Source organism: Ranitomeya variabilis, chromosome 3 (genome assembly GCF_051348905.1).
Source record: "Ranitomeya variabilis isolate aRanVar5 chromosome 3, aRanVar5.hap1, whole genome shotgun sequence".
NCBI lineage: Eukaryota > Metazoa > Chordata > Amphibia > Anura > Dendrobatidae > Ranitomeya > Ranitomeya variabilis.
The window spans coordinates 765,141,751-765,161,250 of NC_135234.1; the positions used below are offsets into that span (position 1 = coordinate 765,141,751).

General features: G+C 46.1%; 1 protein-coding gene across 1 annotated transcript in view; it reads left to right on the forward strand.

Annotated features, from left to right (window-relative positions):
- The window catches only part of ARHGEF17 (Rho guanine nucleotide exchange factor 17), a 190,162-nt gene that overhangs the window by 98,871 nt on the left and 71,791 nt on the right, over nt 1-19,500 (forward strand). Inside the window, exon 3 of the mRNA XM_077298775.1 lies at nt 19,059-19,136. Within this exon, the coding sequence (XP_077154890.1) occupies nt 19,059-19,136 (78 nt within the window). The remainder of the gene's footprint in view (nt 1-19,058; nt 19,137-19,500) is intronic.

Here is a 19,500-nt window from a genome sequence, read left to right on the forward strand (position 1 = left end):
GGACCCGACGCCTCAGTTTTTCACTATTTTCAAGATGTCTGCTCACCGTCGAGGGAATTAACTTCTTTTTTTTTTTCTCAACTTCTAGATGTAAACAAAACTGATCTGAGGTTTTGTTACAATTGCATCCAGTCTGACTCTAGAGGCCAGGAATGTATTGTTTTCCTGCACTGTTACATTGTAACAAACTATCAGGTGCTGCGGAGGATTGTCTGGACAAGGTGCAATTGGAGCAAACCCTCAGCTGTGAGTACCAGCCGTCAGCAGTGCAGGTGGGGTGTGAGCCGGGCACCCCCCATTGTAGTAATAGTTTGGGGTCCCGGCAATCCTGCATTTATCACTATTCATCAGGGCCGTGATAAATGCTGGAGTGCCCCTTTATTTCCATCCACAGCTGTGGTAATCCGCTGTTCTCCAATGCCCTGGCACCTGCCCCGGGGGCACAAGGTGGTCGCTCAGCTCAAAACCTGGTGCCGGATATTTGACGACCTCTCTCCAGGCCCCTGCGACCAATGAGGCCGCTGCTTTCATTTTTCATCGCATCAGTGACAACCAATCAGAGCTCCGCTAACTGCTGTGTGAAAATAAAAGCTGAACTCTGATTGGTTGTTATGGGCCATCTGTTTATGGCTAGGTTTCCATGGTGATGAACATGAATGGTGGAAATAATCTCCGTATTAGGCCCCGTTCACAGGTTCAGTATTCGGTCAGTATTTTCCATCAGTATTTATAAGCCCAAACCAGGAGAGGAACAATCCGAGAAGAAGTCTAATAGAAGCCCGTCTCCACTCCTGTATTATCTCCCAGTCCTGGTTTTGGCTCACAAATACTGATGTGAAATACTGACCGATTACTGAACGTGTGAACGAGGCCTAACGATGACTATGATGATGGCTGATGAGAGATTGTGCAGTGACGCATTTATAATGAAAGAATACATCGACACTGAGGTGCTCCGTACATTGTATGTTATCAGGGTATGTTTAATATACAGTCCTGGCACCCGTGAAATTGGTCCAGAAAATGAAGTGAATGCAAGGCCACGATTTGTTATACACGCATGTATTCCCTTTGTGTATATTGGAGCAATACAAAAAAAAAAGGTAAATAGGACATAATTTCACACAACACCCGAAAAATTGTTGGCACCCTCAACGTAATATTTGGTTGCACCTTTTGGAATAAATACCTGCAATCAATGGCTTCCTATAACCATTCACAATCTTCTTACACCTCTCAGCGGGAATTTTGGGTCACCCTTCTTCTTTTACAATCTGCTCCCGGTCTTATATTTCGCCTTCTCCCAGCAGCAATTTTATGATCTCTCCGCAGGCGAACAATGGGATTTAGATCTGGACTCATTGCTGCCACTTCAGATCTCTCCAGCGCTTTGTTTCCATCCATTTCTTGGTGCTTCTTAAAGTATGGTTGTGTCATTGTCCTGCCGTAAGGACCTAGGATGCAAATCCAGCTTTTCTGACACTGGGCACTACATTGTCACCCAAAGTCCATTGTTAATCCTCAGGTTCCATGATACCTTGCATACAGTGAAGGCCCCCAATGCCTGAGGCAGTAAAACAGTTCCAAAACATCTTTGAACCTCCACCATATTTGACTGTAGGTACTGTGTTCTGTTCTTTGTAGGCCTCTTTCTGTTTTTGGTAAACAATAGAATGATGTGCTTTTCCAGAAATCTCTATCTCTTTCTTATCTGTCCACAAGACGCTTTCCCCAGAAGAATTTTGGCTTACTCACGTGCATTTTGGCAAACTGCAGTCTAGATTTTTTTTTTGTCTGTGTGTGTCAGCAGTGGGGTCCTCCTGGGTCTCTTCCTATAGCATTTCATTTCATTCACATGTAGACAGTTTGCGCTGACACTGATGCTCCCTGAGGCTGCAGGACAGCTTGAATTTCTTTGGACCTGGATTGGAGCTGCTTATCCACCATCCGGACTATCCTGCATTGCGACCTTTCATCAATTCTTCTCTGCCGTCCACATCCGGGGAGATGAGCTACAGTGCCATGGGTTGTAAACGTCTTTATTGTTGTGCTCTGTGGACAAAGGAACATCAAGATCAATGGAGAAGGACCTTGAGATTGAAATTTAAAAAAAATATTGGTTCCCAAGTCCTCAGACCGTTCTCTTCTCCTCTTCCTGTTCTCCATGCTTAGTGTGTGCGGCGCACACAGACACAATGCAATGATTGAGTCGCCTTCTTCCCTTGTTTTCTGGTTTCAGGTGCGATTTTCACATTGCCCACACCTGTTGCTTGGGATAGAACGAGGATCACGTGCTCGAAACAAAGTTGTTGGCACATTTACAAAATTGTGGGCTAGCAATTATGTGATTCCCATTTTGGGGGGGTTGTGTGAAATTATGTCCAATTTTTTTTTCTGTTTTTTTTTTTTTTGTGTGTGTTGTTCCAATACACATAGAGGAAATAAATGTGTGTATAACAGAACGTATAATTTTCTGGGAGAAATACGTGCCAACACTTTTTGCCATAACTGTACAGTGAGGAAAATAAGTATACACTGCCGTTTTTGCAAGTTTTTGTTTTTTTTCTGTAATTTTTATCATATGTACACTTAACCTGTGAGAGGCAGAATCTACAAATAAAACCAGGAAATCACATTGTATGATTTTTACGTAATTAATTTGCAATTTTACTGCCTATCAATAATGACTCAGACTGGTTTTTTTGCTTATAAATTTTGGTTTAACAGATAAAAGCATTACCCCAGCCTGGACAAAAAAAGTTGCTTCTCATAACTTGCACGTCCTTTTGAGGAAATCACTTTTTTTTTTTGCATTTTTTTATGATTTGCTTTCATCAGTAGTTTTCTCCTCGGTTGTCTTCCATGAAGTCCACTTTGGCCAAGACAAAGGGGTGCTGTCATATTTGTCCAGATCTTTTTCGTTAGTTTGTTGTTAAAACCACAATTCTGAAGCAATGTCTGATTGTCATTCGCTGATATTCAATAGATTGAATTTCTTACTTTAACAGAAGGGTGCCAACAATTTTGTCCATGTTCTTCCCCTGTACGTAGCAATATAACAGTGCCACTTGTGCTTTTGCGTTGATGTGTATGTGTGTAAAATCTTACTGGGCTCCTGAGAAATCTGATTTATCTCGGTATCACATAGGATTGGGTACTCGGCTCAGCAGACGGTATCATACACGAATCGACTTGGTCATACATGATGAGCTTAGATACTTTAGGTCGGAGACCAAAAGCTCTCACGACAAGCTTAGATGCATGCTCAGCGGACGGTATCCTACACTGACAATGCCCAGGGTATGTGTATCTAAGCCTGATACTTTTCTATACAAGGAGCAGCAATGCGATAATTAAATCAATAATAGTTGCATCCAGGCACAACCCTCATTATACGGACCAGACGAGCCGCCCGCTCACATGCACGCTGTGGTTTGGGTTCCTTTCCGGAGCGATAATCCAAGCACTTCACCACAATATGTGAGATTTGGGGGTTTTACTCCACACAGAGAATAAATTGATTTTCCATCAGTCAGAACATTTTGTTATTTATTTTTTTTATTAATTTTTCCCAGTAAACTGTATTACTGTATTTGCTGTTGTCTGTGTGACAGCGGCTTATCTAGGCTCGGCAGTACATTACACCTGTCATTAATGCCGCTCTTACAGTGCTGTAAGTCACCTCCACAACATGCTGTAAAGTGAGATGCCTTACTGTTACTGTTTGGAGTAAAGTGAGCTGTGCTGCCACCTAGTGGCAATTATATGAATTGCATTCTTATTGAGATTAAAACATTACTCAGCTGGTTCTCTTCATCCTTCGTGTCGCTTTTTGCCTGTTTTGTATTCCAGCCTCTGCAAAGTGTTTTCATTAATTAGCTCTGACTTTATATATCCCTGCTCCCCCTTACTGGTTCAGAGTCTGCACAGCGTGCTCTGTATTGTGTGAGATGTTGGCGTTATATCATGGTGTGATACAAGCTGATAGGAAGCTGGTTCTTGAATAAACAGTAGCAGATTTGGGAATGCAGCTCTGGAAATGGCCAGACTTTCTAATTTTTGCAAGGTAGCTTATGATGGATCTGATCTGCGAAAATGTTTTGCAGTGATCTCTATTGCAAAGCCAAGTAGGCTACGGTTAAACCCCAACCCTGCAGGTCTTAATTAGATACCTGTGGCAAGCTTTAAGTAAGAACCAAGCCCTGTGTTCACTATAGGTGTCAGTCTGAAAGATGAAGCAAAGTTGAGTGTGATGCTGGTGAGTGTCCAGCCAAAATGTGAGCTGTAGATGGGAAAGAGCGACATGAGCAGTCTGTGTGTGGGAGCTCCAGAGAACCGTGTGGAAGGTGCAGCAAACTCTTCAAAATGGAGCATGCAGTTCATGAATCTTGCACAAAATAAGAAATACTCTGTTTTTGTCTTTATCTTTTTTTTGTGAATTTTTAGCTGTAAAAATCCAAAATCCTTAAAAAAAATAAATTTTTAAAAAGTCATAAAAATGCACCAAACTGAAAAAGAAATCCGCCAGAAACCTGACTCCAGGCAGGGACTGGAGTGGGACACGCCAAAAAAAGTGATATTTTGTAAAAGGCGCATTTCAGGAATTTGTCCAAAAAATCAGAATAAGCAAAGTCATTCAGGAAAAATAATAATAAAAAAAGACTGAAATAGTGGCACAAAACATAGAGGAAAAAAAGTGTGCAAATACTAAAGTACGAAGAAGGAGGAAATTGCTTCAGAAAAGTGGAGACAATGCAATGATGAATCGCTGAAATGTGTGGGTTTGCTGAAGGAGTAAGCAGGGGAATTTCATCTTGAGCTTATTGTCAGGGGACCTTTCTAGCGAGTAGGCAAGGGATCCTTTAAAAAAAAAAAAAAGGGTTCCCACTTTTTAGTATTTTTGATATCTGGGTAGTTGAGATTGTAATTGTATTGCTGTTTTAGACTGAACCTGCAGATTATGTAACAAGTTTTCTGTTCCTCTGCTCTCCCTGTGCTGTTCCTCTGCTCTACCCGTGCTGTTCCTCTGCTCTACCCGTGCTGTTCCCCTGCTCTACCCGTGCTGTCCCTCTGCACTACCTGTGCTGTCCCTCTGTTCTACCCGTGCTGTTCCTCTGCTCTACCCGTGCTCTCCCTCTGCACTACCAGTGCTGTCCCTCTGCTCTACCAGTGCTGTCCCTCTGCTCTACCTGTGCTGTTCCTCTGCTCTCCCCGTGCTGTTCCTCTGCTCTCCCCGTGCTGTTCCTCTGCTCTCCCCGTGCTGTCCCTCTGCTCTCCCCGTGCTGTCCCTCTGCTCTCCCCGTGCTGTTCCTCTGCTCTCCCCGTGCTGTTCCTCTGCTCTCCCCGTGCTGTTCCTCTGCTCTCCCCGTGCTGTTCCTCTGCTCTCCCCGTGCTGTCCCTCTGCTCTACCCGTGCTGTCCCTCTGCTCTACCCTTGCTGTCCCTCTGCTCTACCCTTGCTGTCCCTCTGCTCTACCCGTGCTGTCCCTCTGCTCTACCCGTGCTGTCCCTCTGCTCTACCCTTGCTGTCCCTCTGCTCTACCCTTGCTGTCCCTCTGCTCTACCCGTGCTGTCCCTCTGCTCTACCCGTGCTGTCCCTCTGCTCTCCCCGTGCTGTCCCTCTGCTCTACCCGTGCTGTCCCTCTGCTCTACCCGTGCTGTCCCTCTGCTCTACCCGTGCTGTCCCTCTGCTCTACCCGTGCTGTCCCTCTGCTCTACCCGTGCTGTCCCTCTGCTCTACCCGTGCTGTCCCTCTGCCCTACCCGTGCTGTCCCTCTGCCCTACCCGTGCTGTCCCTCTGCCCTACCCGTGCTGTCCCTCTGCCCTACCCGTGCTGTCCCTCTGCTCTACCCGTGCTGTCCCTCTGCTCTACCCGTGCTGTCCCTCTGCCCTACCCGTGCTGTCCCTCTGCCCTACCCGTGCTGTCCCTCTGCCCTACCCGTGCTGTCCCTCTGCTCTACCCGTGCTGTCCCTCTGCTCTACCCGTGCTGTCCCTCTGCTCTACCCGTGCTGTCCCTCTGCTCTACCCGTGCTGTCCCTCTGCTCTACCCGTGCTGTCCCTCTGCTCTACCCGTGCTGTCCCTCTGCCCTACCCGTGCTGTCCCTCTGCCCTACCCGTGCTGTCCCTCTGCCCTACCCGTGCTGTCCCTCTGCCCTACCCGTGCTGTCCCTCTGCTCTACCCGTGCTGTCCCTCTGCTCTACCCGTGCTGTCCCTCTGCTCTACCCGTGCTGTCCCTCTGCTCTACCCGTGCTGTCCCTCTGCTCTACCCGTGCTGTCCCTCTGATTGGAGAATGCCTCCTTATTGCCTTCTAGAAGATTCCTATGCACAGGATCATGCCCACCACACTACATAGTAATAGCCATCGACACTAGTACTCGCACAATATAATGCCCCCATAAACCTCCCTGTATACAGTATGATTCCCCTATAGTCCGCCTACAAGTACTGGCGTGTTCACAATGGCAAAGCACGGGCGGACCAACCTGGTAATGTTATCGCACTGGGGCAAGTCTAGGGCAACAGAGTCCCAGTGTGATAACCTCTTACCGCCCTGGATGCTTCCAGTAGTTGCCCTTTTGTTCTGTGGGTCACAGTCTTAAAGCGGCCTGCAGAAAGGAGAGCAGTAGTGTAGGGCGTCCATGTCATCGCCATTTACCTATATCCACTACTGTAGTCACCGGTACAGTTTGGCAGTCGCTCCTGGTGGCCCCTCGGCGTGAAGGGGCCCAAGGTCACTGACCACCTCTCTACTTCCCCACCGATTGGCACGGATCTGTGTTAAGAAGTAACGACTACAAAACACATAAAAGATGCAGAAGCGCCGCATATGTTGTGTGCAGTGAGGAGGCGGCGAGTGAGAAGTAGGTCAGTCTGTGAGCAGGATACAGCTCTGGAGTATAATACAGCATGTAACTCCGGATCAGTAATGTATGTACACAATGACTGCACCAGCAGAATAGTGAGTGCAGCTCTGGGGTATAATACAGGATGTAACTCAGGATCAGTAATGTAATGTATGTACACAGTGACGGCACCAGCAGAATAGTGAGTGCAGCTCTGGAGTATAATACAGCATGTAACTCCGGATCAGTAATGTATGTACACAATGACTGCACCAGCAGAATAGTGAGTGCAGCTCTGGGGTATAATACAGGATGTAACTCAGGATCAGTAACGTAATGTATGTACACAGTGACTGCACCAGCAGAATAGTGAGTGCAGCTCTGGGGTAAAATACAGGATGTAACTCAGGATCAGTAATGTAATGTATGTTGTCATGGTTCCCAATGGCAAGGGAACGTCAGAGAACTTAAACAACAGACTAGCTCTTGGGTGATGGAATCTCGAGCTGACCGTGAGCTAAACCTACCACACAACTAACAGTGGCCGGGTGGCGTACCTACGTTTTATCCCTAGACGCCTAGCGCCAGCCGGAGGACTAACTAACCCTAAGGCCATGTTCACACGCTGCGGTTTTTACCGCGGAACCGCCGCGATTTTGATGCTGCGGGTCCGCAGCAGTTTCCATAGCGTTTACATTAACATGTAAACCCTATGGAAACCGCAAACCGCAGTGCACATGCTGCGGGAAAAAACGCGCAGAAACGCAGCGGTTTACAACCCGCAGCATGTCACTTCTTTGTGCAGAATCGCTGCGATTCTGCACCCATAGGAATGCATTGAACCGCTTACTTCCCGCATGGGGCTGTGCCCACGTTGCGGGAAGTAAGCGGATAATGTGCGGGTGGTACCCGGGGTGGAGGAGAGGAGACTCTCCTCCAGGCCCTGGGAACCATAAAATAGTGTAAAAAAAAGAATTAAAATAAAAAATGAAGCTATACTCACCTCTCAGCGCTGCCCGCGGCCGTCCGGTCTCAGTTGCTGTGCCGAACAGGACCTGTGGTGACGCCGCGGTCACATGACCGTGACGTCACGAAGGTCCTTGTCGGCACAGCCGCTTGCAGTGCCGGGGAGATCGCGACGTCAGAGGGTGAGTATAGCCAATTTTTATTATTTTTAACATTACTATTGATGCTGCATATTGCTGCATATGCAGCATCAATAGTACAGCAGTAATCCCGCAGCGGAAACCGCGGAACAAACCGCGATAAATCTGCAGGGATAACCACAGCGGTTTTGCCCTGCAGATTTTCAATTCCGCTGCGGGATTAACCCGCAGAGGAACCCGCAGCGTGTGAACGTGGCCTAATAGAGGAAAAGACAGACCTGGCTTACCTCTAGGGAAATTCCCCCAAAAAGGAGACAGAAGCCCCCCACATATATTGACGGTGAGTTCAGAGGAAAAGACATACGCAGTATGAAGGTAGGTTCAGCAAAGCGAGGTCCGCTTACTAGATAGCAAGAAGATACAATAGGGAACTTCACGGTCATCTGAAAACCCTATTAAAATACCATCCCGAAATTACTTTAAGACTCATGTGTCAACTCATGACACCGGAGTGGCAATTTCGGCCCACAAGAGCTTCCAGCTACAGAAAAATAACATAACTGTGAACTGGAACAAAAATGCAAAACAAACTTAGGACTAAGAGTCCAACTTAGCTGATAGTAGTCTAGAAGCAGGAACATGCAACAGAAAGGCTCTGGTTACATTGATGGCCGGCACTAGAATAACTGAGCAGCAAGGCTAAATAGGATACACCCATATCCTGATGGAAACAGGTGAACAGAGAAAGTGAAGCACACAAGTCCAGTACCACCAGTGACCACCGGGGGAGCCCAAAAACCAAATTCACAACAGTATGTACACAGTGACTGCACCAGCAGAATAGTGAGTGCAGCTCTGGGGTATAATACAGGAGGTAACTCAGGATCAGTAACGTAATGTATGTACACAGTGACTGCACCAGCAGACTAGTGAGTGCAGCTCTGGGGTATAATACAGGATGTAACTCAGGATCAGTAATGTAATGTATGTACACAGTGACTGCACCAGCAGAATAGTGAGTGCAGCTCTGGAGTATAATACAGGAGGTAACTCAGGATCAGTAATGTAATGTATGTACACAATGACTGCACCAGCAGAATAGTGAGTGCAGCTCTGGGGTATAATACAGGATGTAACTCAGGATCAGTAATGTAATGTATGTACACAGTGACTGCACCAGCAGAATAGTGAGTGCAGCTCTGGGGTATAATACAAGATGTAACTCAGGATCAGTAATGTAATGTATGTACACAGTGACTGCACCAGCAGAATAGTGAGTGCAGCTCTGGAGTATAATACAGCATGTAACTCAGGATCAGTAATGTAATGTATGTACACAGGGACTGCACCAGCAGAATAGTGAGTGCAGCTCTGGAGTATAATACAACATGTAACTCAGGATCAGTAATGTAATGTATGTACACAGTGACTGCACCAGCAGAATAGTGAGTGCAGCTCTGGGGTATAATACAGGAGGTAACTCAAGATCTGTAATGTATGTACACAGTGACTGCACCAGCAGAATAGTGAGTGCAGCTCTGGGGTATAATACAGGATGTAACTCAGGATCAGTAATGTATGTACACAGTGACTGCACCAGCAGAATAGTGAGTGCAGCTCTGGGGTATAATACAGGATGTAACTCAGGATCAGTAATGTAATGTATGTACACAGTGACTGCACCAGCAGAATAGTGAGTGCAGCTCTGGAGTATAATACAGGGTGTAACTCAGGATCGCCAGTGGCAAATTTGCTAATCCTGGTATTCTGTGGCAAATGCCAAGCCTCCTGCACGATGTTGGGCTGTGAGCACAACCCCCATCTGTGGACGTCGGGCACTCAGACCATCCTCATGGAGTCGGTCTCTAACCGTTTGTGCAGACACATGCACATTTGTGGCCTGCTGGAGGTCATTTTGCAGCCCTCTGGCAGTGCTCCCCCTGTTCCTCCTTGCACAAAGGCTGAGGTAGCGGTCCTGCTGCTGGGTTGTTGTCCTCCCATGGCCCCCTCCACATCTCCTGGTGTATTGACCTGTCTCCTGATAGCGCCTCCAGCCTCTGGACGCCACCCTGACCGACACAGCAAACCTTCTTGCCACAGCTCGCATTGATGTGCCATCCTGGATGAGCTGCACTACCTGAGCCACTTGTGTGGGTTGTAGAGTCCGTCTCGTGCTACCATGAGTGTGAAAGCACAACCAACATTCAAAAGTGACCAAAACATCAGCCAGAAAGCATTGGTACTGAGATGTGGTCTGTGGTCCCCACCTGCAGAACCACTCCTTTATTGAGGGAGTCTTGATAATTGCCAATAATTTCCATCTGTTGTCTATTCCATTTGCCCATCAGCATGTGACATTGATTGTCAGTCAGTGTTGCTTCCTAAGTGGACAGTCTGATTTCACAGAAGTTTGATTTACTTGGAGTTAGATTCTGTTGTTTGTGTTCCCTTTATTTTTTTGAGCAGTGTACAATACATAAATCTTGTGCCTCCTCCTCTCCTGACTGTATATATTGTAAATGATTACATTAACCCCTTCCCGACATTTGACGTACTATCCCGTCGAGGTGGGGTGGGCCCGTATGACCGCCGACGGGATAGTACGTCATAGCCGATCGGCCGCGCTCACGGGGGGAGCGCGGCTGATCGCGGCCGGGTGTCGGCTGCATATCGCAGCTGACATCCGGCACTATGTGCCAGGAGCGGTCACGGACCGCCCCCGGCACATTAACCCCCGGCACACCGCGATCAAACATGATCGCGATGTGCCGGCGATGCAGGGAAGCATCGCGCAGGGAGAGGGCTCCCTGCGGGCTTCCCTGAGCCCCCCCGCAGCAACGCGATGTGATCGCGTTGCTGCGAGGGTCTTACCTCCCTCCCTGCCTGCTCCAGACCCGGATCCAAGATGGCCGCGGATCCGGGTCCTGCAGGGAGGGAGGTGGCTTCACAGACGCCTGCTCAGAGCAGGCACTGTGAAGCAGCCTGTACTTCTCGCAGATCGGTGATCTGTCAGAGTGCTATGCAAACTGGCAGATCACCGATCTGTATTGTCCCCCCCTGGGGCAAAGTAAAAAAGTAAAAAAAAAAATTTCCAAATGTGTAAAAAAAAAAAAAAAAAAATATTCCAAAATAATGAAAAAAAAATATATATATTATTCCCATAAATACATTTCTTTATCTAAATAAAAAAAAAAAAACAATAAAAGTACACATATTTAGTATCGCCACGTCCGTAACGACCCAACCTATAAAACTGCCACACTAGTTAACCCCTTCAGTAAACACCGTAAGAAAAAAAAAAAAAAAACGAGGCAAAAAACAACGCTTTATTACCATACCGCCAAACAAAAAGTGGAATAACACGCGATCAAAAAGACTGATATAAATATCCATGGTACCGCTGAAAACGTCATCTTGTCCCGCAAAAAACAAGCCGCCATACAGCATCATCAGCAAAAAAATAAAAAAGTTATAGTCCTGAGAATAAAGCGATACCAAAATAATTATTTTTTCTATAAAATAGTTTTTATTGTATAAAAGCGCCAAAACATAAAAAAAATGATATAAATGAGATATCGCTGTAATCGTACTGACCCGACGAATAAAACTGCTTTATCAATTTTACCAAACCCGGAACGGTATAAACGCCTCTCCCAAAAGAAATTCATGAATAGCAGGTTTTTGGTCATTCTGCCTCACAAAAATCGGAATAAAAAGCGATCAAAAACGGTCACGTGTCCGAAAATGTTACCAATAAAAACGTCAACTCGTCCCGCAAAAAACAAGACCTCACATGACTCTGTGGAGCAAATGTGGAAAAATTATAGGTCTCAAAATGTGGAGACGCAAAAACGTTTTTGCTATAAAAAGCGTCGCTGGTTTCACACTTCCGTTTTTGTCTGCAGCGTTTTTTGCACAAAAAAACGCATGCGTTTTTTCCCTATATTTAACATTGAAAACGCATGCGGTTTTTTTGTACGCGTTTGGTCGCGTTTTCAAACGCATGCGGTTTTTTTCTGCATGCGTTCATTTTCAGAAATACAACCTGCAGTATTTTCTTGCGTTTTTAAGCACATGCGTTTGTTTGCGTTAAAAACGCATGCATTTTTATCGAAAAAAAACAGAAAACACACTGAAAAGCCACCCACCACCATCAAGGTGATAAAGGGATCCAAACCCTAACCCTAACTCTACCCCTAACCTCACCCCTAACCGTTTAATGAACATTTTCTGACAGTCATAGTGCCACGTATTTCAGTGCCACGTATTTCAGTGCCACGTATTTCAGTGCCACGTATTTCAGTGCCACGTATCACGTATTTCAGTGCCACGTGTTTCAGTGCCACGTATTTCAGTGCCACGTATCACGTATTTCAGTGCCACATATTTTAGTACCACGTATTTCAGTTGCACGTATTTCAGTGCCATGTATTTCAGTGCCACGTATTTCAGTGCCACGTATCACGTATTTCAGTGCCACGTGTTTCAGTGCCACGTATTTAAGTGCCACGTATCACATATTTCAGTGCCACGTATTTCAGTGCCACGTATTTCAGTGCCACGTATTTCAGTGCCACGTATTTCAGTGCCACGTATTTCAGTGCCACGTATTTCAGTGCCACGTATTTAAGTGCCACATATCACATATTTCAGTGCCACTTATTTCAGTGCCACGTATTTCAGTGCCACGTATTTCAGTGCCACGTATTTCAGTGCCACGTATTTCAGTGCCACGTATTTCAGTGCCACGTGTTTCAGTGCCACGTATTTAAGTGCCACGTATCACGTATTTCAGTGCCACGTATTTCAGTGCCACGTATTTCAGTGCCACGTATTTCAGTGCCACGTATTTCAGTCACGTTTAGGGTTAGGGTTAGGGTTAGGGCTAGGGTTGGAGGTAAAGTTAGGGTTGGGGCTAAAGTTAGGGTTGGGGCTAAAGTTAGGGTTAGGGTTTGGATTACATTTACGTTTGGATTAGGGTTGGGATTAGAATTATGGGTGTGTCAGGGCTAGGGGTGTGGTTAGGGTTACCGTTGGGATTAGGGTTAGGGGTGTGTTTGGGTTAGGGTTTCAGGTAGAATTGGGGGGTTTCCACTGTCCAGGCACATCAGGGGCTCTCCAAGCGCGACATGGCGTCCAATCTCAATTCCAGCCAATTCTGCGTTGAAAAAGTAAAACAGTGCTCCTTCCCTTCCGAGCTCTCCCGTGCGCCCAAAAAGGGGTTTACCCCAACATATGTGTTATCAGCGTACTCGGGACAAATTGAACAACAACTTCTGGGGTCCAAGTTCTCTTGTTATCCTTAGGAAAATAAAAATTTGGGGGGCTAAAAATCATTTTTGTGGGAAAAAAAAGATGTTTTATTTTCACGGCTCTGCATTATAAACTGTAGTGAAACACTTGGGGGTTCAAAGTTCTCACAACACATCTAGATAAGTTCCTTGGGAGGTCTAGTTTCCAATATGGGGTCACTTGTGGGGGGTTTGTACTGTTTGGGTACATCAGGGGCTCTGCAAATGCAACGTGACGCCTGCAGACCAATCCATTTAAGGCTGCATTCCAAATGGCGCTCCTTCCCTTCCGAGCTCTGTCATGCGCCCAAACAGTGGTTCCCCCCGACATATGGGGTATCAGCGTACTCAGGACAAATTGGACAACAACTTTTGGGGTCTAATTTATCCTGTTACCCTTGTGAAAATACAAAACTGGGGGCTAAAAAATCATTTTTGTGAAAAAAAAAAAAAAGAATTTTTATTTTCACGGCTTTGCGCTATAAACTTTAGTGAAACACTTGGGGGTTCAAAGTTCTCAAAACACATCTAGATAAGTTCCTTAGGGGGTCTACTTTCCAAAATGGTGTCACTTGTAGGGAGTTTCAATGTTTAGGCACATCAGGGGCTCTCCAAACGCAACATGGCGTCCCATCTCAATTCCAGTCAATTTTGCATTGAAAAGTCAAATGGCGCTCCTTCCCTTCCAAGCTCTGCCATGCGCCCAAACAATGGTTTACACCCACATATGGGGTATCAGCGTACTCAGGACAAATTGCACAACATTTTTTGGGGTCCAATTTCTTCTCTTACCCTTGGGAAAATAAAAAATTGGGGGCAAAAAGATCATTTTTGTGAAAAAATATGATTTTTTATTTTTACGGCTCTGCATTATAAACTTCTGTGAAGCACTTGGTGGGTCAAAGTGCTCACCACACATCTAGATAAGTTCCTTAGGGGGTCTACTTTCCAAAATGGTGTCACTTGTAGGGAGTTTCAATGTTTAGGCACATCAGGGGCTCTCCAAACGCAACATGGCGTCCCATCTCAATTCCAGTCAATTTTGCATTGAAAAGTCAAATGGCGCTCCTTCCCTTCCAAGCTCTGCCATGCGCCCAAACAATGGTTTACACCCACATATGGGGTATCAGCGTACTCAGGACAAATTGCACAACATTTTTTGGGGTCCAATTTCTTCTCTTACCCTTGGGAAAATAAAAAATTGGGGGCGAAAAGATCATTTTTGTGAAAAAATATGATTTTTTATTTTTACGGCTCTGCATTATAAACTTCTGTGAAGCACTTGGTGGGTCAAAGTGCTCACCACACATCTAGATAAGTTCCTTAGGGGGTCTACTTTCCAAAATGGTGTCACTTGTAGGGAGTTTCAATGTTTAGGCACATCAGGGGCTCTCCAAACGCAACATGGCGTCCCATCTCAATTCCAGTCAATTTTGCATTGAAAAGTCAAATGGTGCTCCTTCCCTTCCAAGCTCTGCCATGCGCCTAAACAATGGTTTACACCCACATATGGGGTATCATCGTACTCAGGACAAATTGTACAACAACTTTGGGGGTCCATTTTCTCCTGTTACCCTTGGTAAAATAAAACAAATTGGAGCTGAAATAAATTTTGTGTGAAAAAAAGTTAAATGTTCATTTTTATTTAAACATTCCAAAAATTCCTGTGAAACACCTGAAGGGTTAATAAACTTCTTGAATGTGGTTTTGAGTACCTTGAGGGGTGCAGTTTTTAGAATGGTGTCACACTTGAGTATTTTCTATCATATAGACCCCTCAAAATGACTTCAAATGAGATGTGGTCCCTAAAAAAAAATGGTGTTGTAAAAATGAGAAATTGCTGGTCAACTTTTAACCCTTATAACTCCGTCACAAAAAAAAATTTTGGTTCCAAAATTGTACTGATGTAAAGTAGACATGTGGGAAATGTTACTTATTAAGTATTTTGCGTGACATATGTCTGTGATTTAAGGGCACAAAAATTCAAAGTTGGAAAATTGCAAAATTTTCAAAATTTTCGCCAAATTTCCATTTTTTTCACAAATAAACGCAAGTTATATCGAATAAATTTTACCTTTAACATGAAGTACAATATGTCACGAGAAAACAGTGTCAGAATCGCCAAGATCCGTCAAAGCGTTCCAGAGTTATAGCCTCATAAAGGGACAGTGGTCAGAATTGTAAAAATTGGCCCGGTCATTAACGTGCAAACCACCCTTGGGGGTGAAGGGGTTAATAGACAAAATACAGAAGTCTACACCACAAAGGATCCTGGGAAGCAGATGCTTGTAGTTCTAATGGTGGTAGTACCACAGATCCCAGCATGCTCTGCAAGTATTGGTTGTTTGTGTGTTCTCTCCTCTGTGATTCATGTGCAGGTTCTTCTTCCTCCATCTGAGGTTGGCGCCTGCAGCTCTTCGAATCTCATCACTGGTTATAGCGCCCCCTCCAGCAGCACCAGCTCCATAGCAGCCAGTTATTATCTTTGTGATTCGGAGTCGCCCTCCAGGTCTTCCGGGGGGCTCCGTTATGTACCTTGCTTACTATGCGAGGGGCAGTGACTGGCACAGGTGCCCTGAAGGCACAAGAGCCCATTACTATATTACACCAGGTCTCCTCTGAGCTCAGATTACTGAGCAGTAGCCATCCGCATATTCACTGCACGGCCCCCAAAACCAATGCGATCAATTAGTAGGAAGGAATCGGCACATTATGTTCTTGTGCCACGGCCTTCCCGAAAAGGAATTGTACCCAGTAGGTGAGATGCCCCCTGCCCTTTGGGACCGGAACGTACCTACAAAAGCCTGGGCCCCAAAGGAAACCTGAGTGTCCTCCGTCCAGCATAAATATTTAGTAGCTTTGCATGAATCTTAGCAATCAGACTCCTTTATGTATGAGACCTCAGACAAGACCCTTTAACTATCAAATCTCACACCGGACCAGTAAGCAATGAGAATTGTCATACCCCAGACGAGACCCTCTGAAACCAGACTGTAATTAAAAAGTGTCAATTTATTGGTCTGGTATTGGATCTGATAACTATGGGGTCTGACAGGTCTTGAGATGAAGGGGCCAGGTCTGGTCCAGGCTCTTGAGATGAAGGGGCCAGGTCTGGTCCAGGCTCTTCAGATGAAGGGGCCAGGTCTGGTCCAGGCTCTTGACATGAAGGGGCCAGGTCTGGTCCAGGCTCTTCAGATGAAGGGGCCAGGTCTGGTGCAGGCTCTTGAGATGAAGGGGCCAGGTCTGGTCCAGGCTCTTGAGATGAAGGGGCCAGGTCTGGGCCAGGCTCTAGAGATGAAGGGTCCAGGTCTGGGCCAGGCTCTAAAGATGAATGGGGCCAGGTCTAGGCCAGGCTCTAAAGATGAATGGGGCCAGGTCTGGGCCAGGCTCTAGAGATGAAGGGGCCAGGTCTGGGCCAGGCTCTACAGATGAAGGGGCCAGGTCTGGGCCAGGCTCTACAGATGAAGGGTCCAGGTCTGGGCCAGGCTCTAAAGATGAAGGGGCCAGGTCTGGGCCAGGCTCTAGAGATGAAGGGGCCAGGTCTGGACCAGGCTCTACAGATGAAGGGGCCAGGTCTGGGCCAGGCTCTAGAGATGAAGGGGCCAGGTCTGGGCCAGGCTCTAGAGATGAAGGGGCCTGTCTGGACCAGGCTCTACAGATGAAGGGGCCAGGTCTGGGCCAGGCTCTACAGATGAAGGGTCCAGGTCTGGGCCAGGCTCTAAAGATGAATGGGGCCAGGTCTAGGCCAGGCTCTAGAGATGAAGGGGCCAGGTCTGGGCCAGGCTCTAGAGATGAAGGGGCCTGGTTTAGGGTCATGATAATTATCAGATCACAGACCACTTCGTTACCAGACCTTGGCTCTAAATATGTTTGCTTGTCTTTTGGGTCTCTTCAGTCCCGATGACTTTAGGTACCATTTCCTCAATCTTCTGGCAGGATGATATCCTGTATATGTCCTGACTAGTGCCAGGGCATTGTGTCCCTGAGACCACCACGGAGTGTAGCGTCCCCTACGGACAGTGTAGTGGTGCTTAATCAAGTGGAAAGGAACTAATAGCATGTCCCCTATACTAGAGAAACAGCAGAAATCTACTTATCGGGGAATGTAAGTCCGACTCCCAGGGACGCACACACTTTCGGGCAGGGTTTATGTAAGCTGAGCCCCCTTTTGGCCCATGACTGATTTGCTCCTTTTAATATTACCCCTGCCCCATCCCCCACCCGGGCACTATGGGGGTACAGTGGGTGTTTTGACATCCATCAGTTTAGTTTTATTAGGTGACGTTTTCCCTTTAATTTGCTTTTGTGACCGGCTGAGGATCGGTGCACTCAGATCTCCGTCCATGTGACTCCTTCACAGTAACACGTATGTGGGGGCGATTCTTGCGTGTTTCCATGGTGATTACTTTTTATTTTTTTTCACAATACATTGTATACCTGGGAAATGTGACGCGTCTCAGTGATGATGATGATGGTGTGGCCCCTTCACACTCCGCTACGTGCGGTCCAGTCATAGTCCTGCTACATCTCTGCACTGTGTCATTGAATAGAACAGCGCCTCCGCCTGCTGGGAATATATACCACCCCACTCACTGTATATGTGCGTTACCAGAGGAGGCACAACTGCCCCCCTAAATAGTAATGTCCTCTATTCTGGCCAATAGTTGTCACTTAGTTGAATCCATAAAATTCAACAACTTATTGGGTTGTGTCTTCTCTTGAAACCCTTCGTTATCATCTCTGATCTGTGCAGCAAGTGTTTAATACACTCACAGCGCCACCACTGGACAAGTGATGTACTGCACTATTGGGGTCCTCCAGAACTAGAGGAACTGGGCCTCCTCTCCGGCTGATGGATGAGTTGGCGATGGCACATCCCTTTTATCCTTCTGTCTTTACTGGAGTAAATGTGCAATGTGTGTTTTGTTTTGTTTTTGTTTCTTTTGTCAATAGACATATTAAATGTATTTTTTATTTTAGTTGCAATTTATGGGAAAAAATCTTGCAATTTTTCACACAGGCAGCTGGAGTTATTCTAGACTTGTAATTTAAAGTTTCATGAAATAGACACATGCACATTAGGAGCAACAGACTGACCCGACTCTCTGTTTTGTATTGAAGCGTCTCATGAGCGCGTGCAAAGGTCATTTTCAGGAGGAGGAGGAGGTGAGCTGTGACATCACCTATTGTGATTGGTGGATCCTGTTATCTACTGTATATAGAGGTGTTATCAGTCACTGTACAGGAGGAGGAGGTGAGCTGTGACACCACCTATTGTGAATGGTGGATCCTGTGTTATCTACTGTATATAGAGGTGTTATCCGTCATTGTACAGGAGGAGGTGAGCTGTGACACCACCTATTGTGAATGGTGGATCCTGTGTTATCTACTGTATATAGAGGTGTTATCCGTCATTGTACAGGAGGAGGAGGTGAGCTGTGATATCACCTATTGTGAATGGTGGATCCTGTGTTATCAGTCATTGTACAGGAGGAGGAGGTGAGCTGTGGCATCACCTATTGTGAATGGTGGATCCTGTGTTATCTACTGTATATAGAGGTGCTATCAGTCATTGTACAGGAGGAGGAGGTGAGCTGTGACATCACCTATTGTGGATCCTTTATTATCAGCTGTGTATTGAGGTGTTATCAGTCATATCAATCCAGCCTGTGATAATAATAAAAATAGCTGTCTAGTGTCCATGGAAAGATCTATTTTTTCGCTCAATCGCCTCGTGATTACTTTGATGCTAATAAATGGCTGATCTTATGATTTCTCCTCATTCTCTCGTCTTAAAAGATATTTTTTTTCTTGCAGGATATGAGAAAACATGTGTTCCTGACCCTCCTGGACACGGAGCAGTCCTACGTGGAGTCTCTGCGCACGCTCATGGAGGTAGGGCTCTGTGCACACTTATAGGGCTTCCAGCAATCGTAGCCAGTATGGACAGGCTGAGGGACACTTCATGAAAGCTGCTACTATCGTTACATCAGTGACTCACGGCGGAGTTCACATCCCAAAGGGAAAACTGTGTAACACTTACTACCTTTCTTTCTTTTTCTGACACTCACAAGATGTTCGGTAGCGACACCAATCTGTCTACACACAAGATCTAGAAGCACAAAGAGTGGGCTGGGATTGGTGCAGAATACTTGGTGTTCCGTTCTTGAAGAAATCATTACTTGTAAGGAGAATTCAAAGTTACAGCCCCCTCCCCCACTCAAAAGTAGTCCCTGGTGGGCGACACAAGATCATTGAA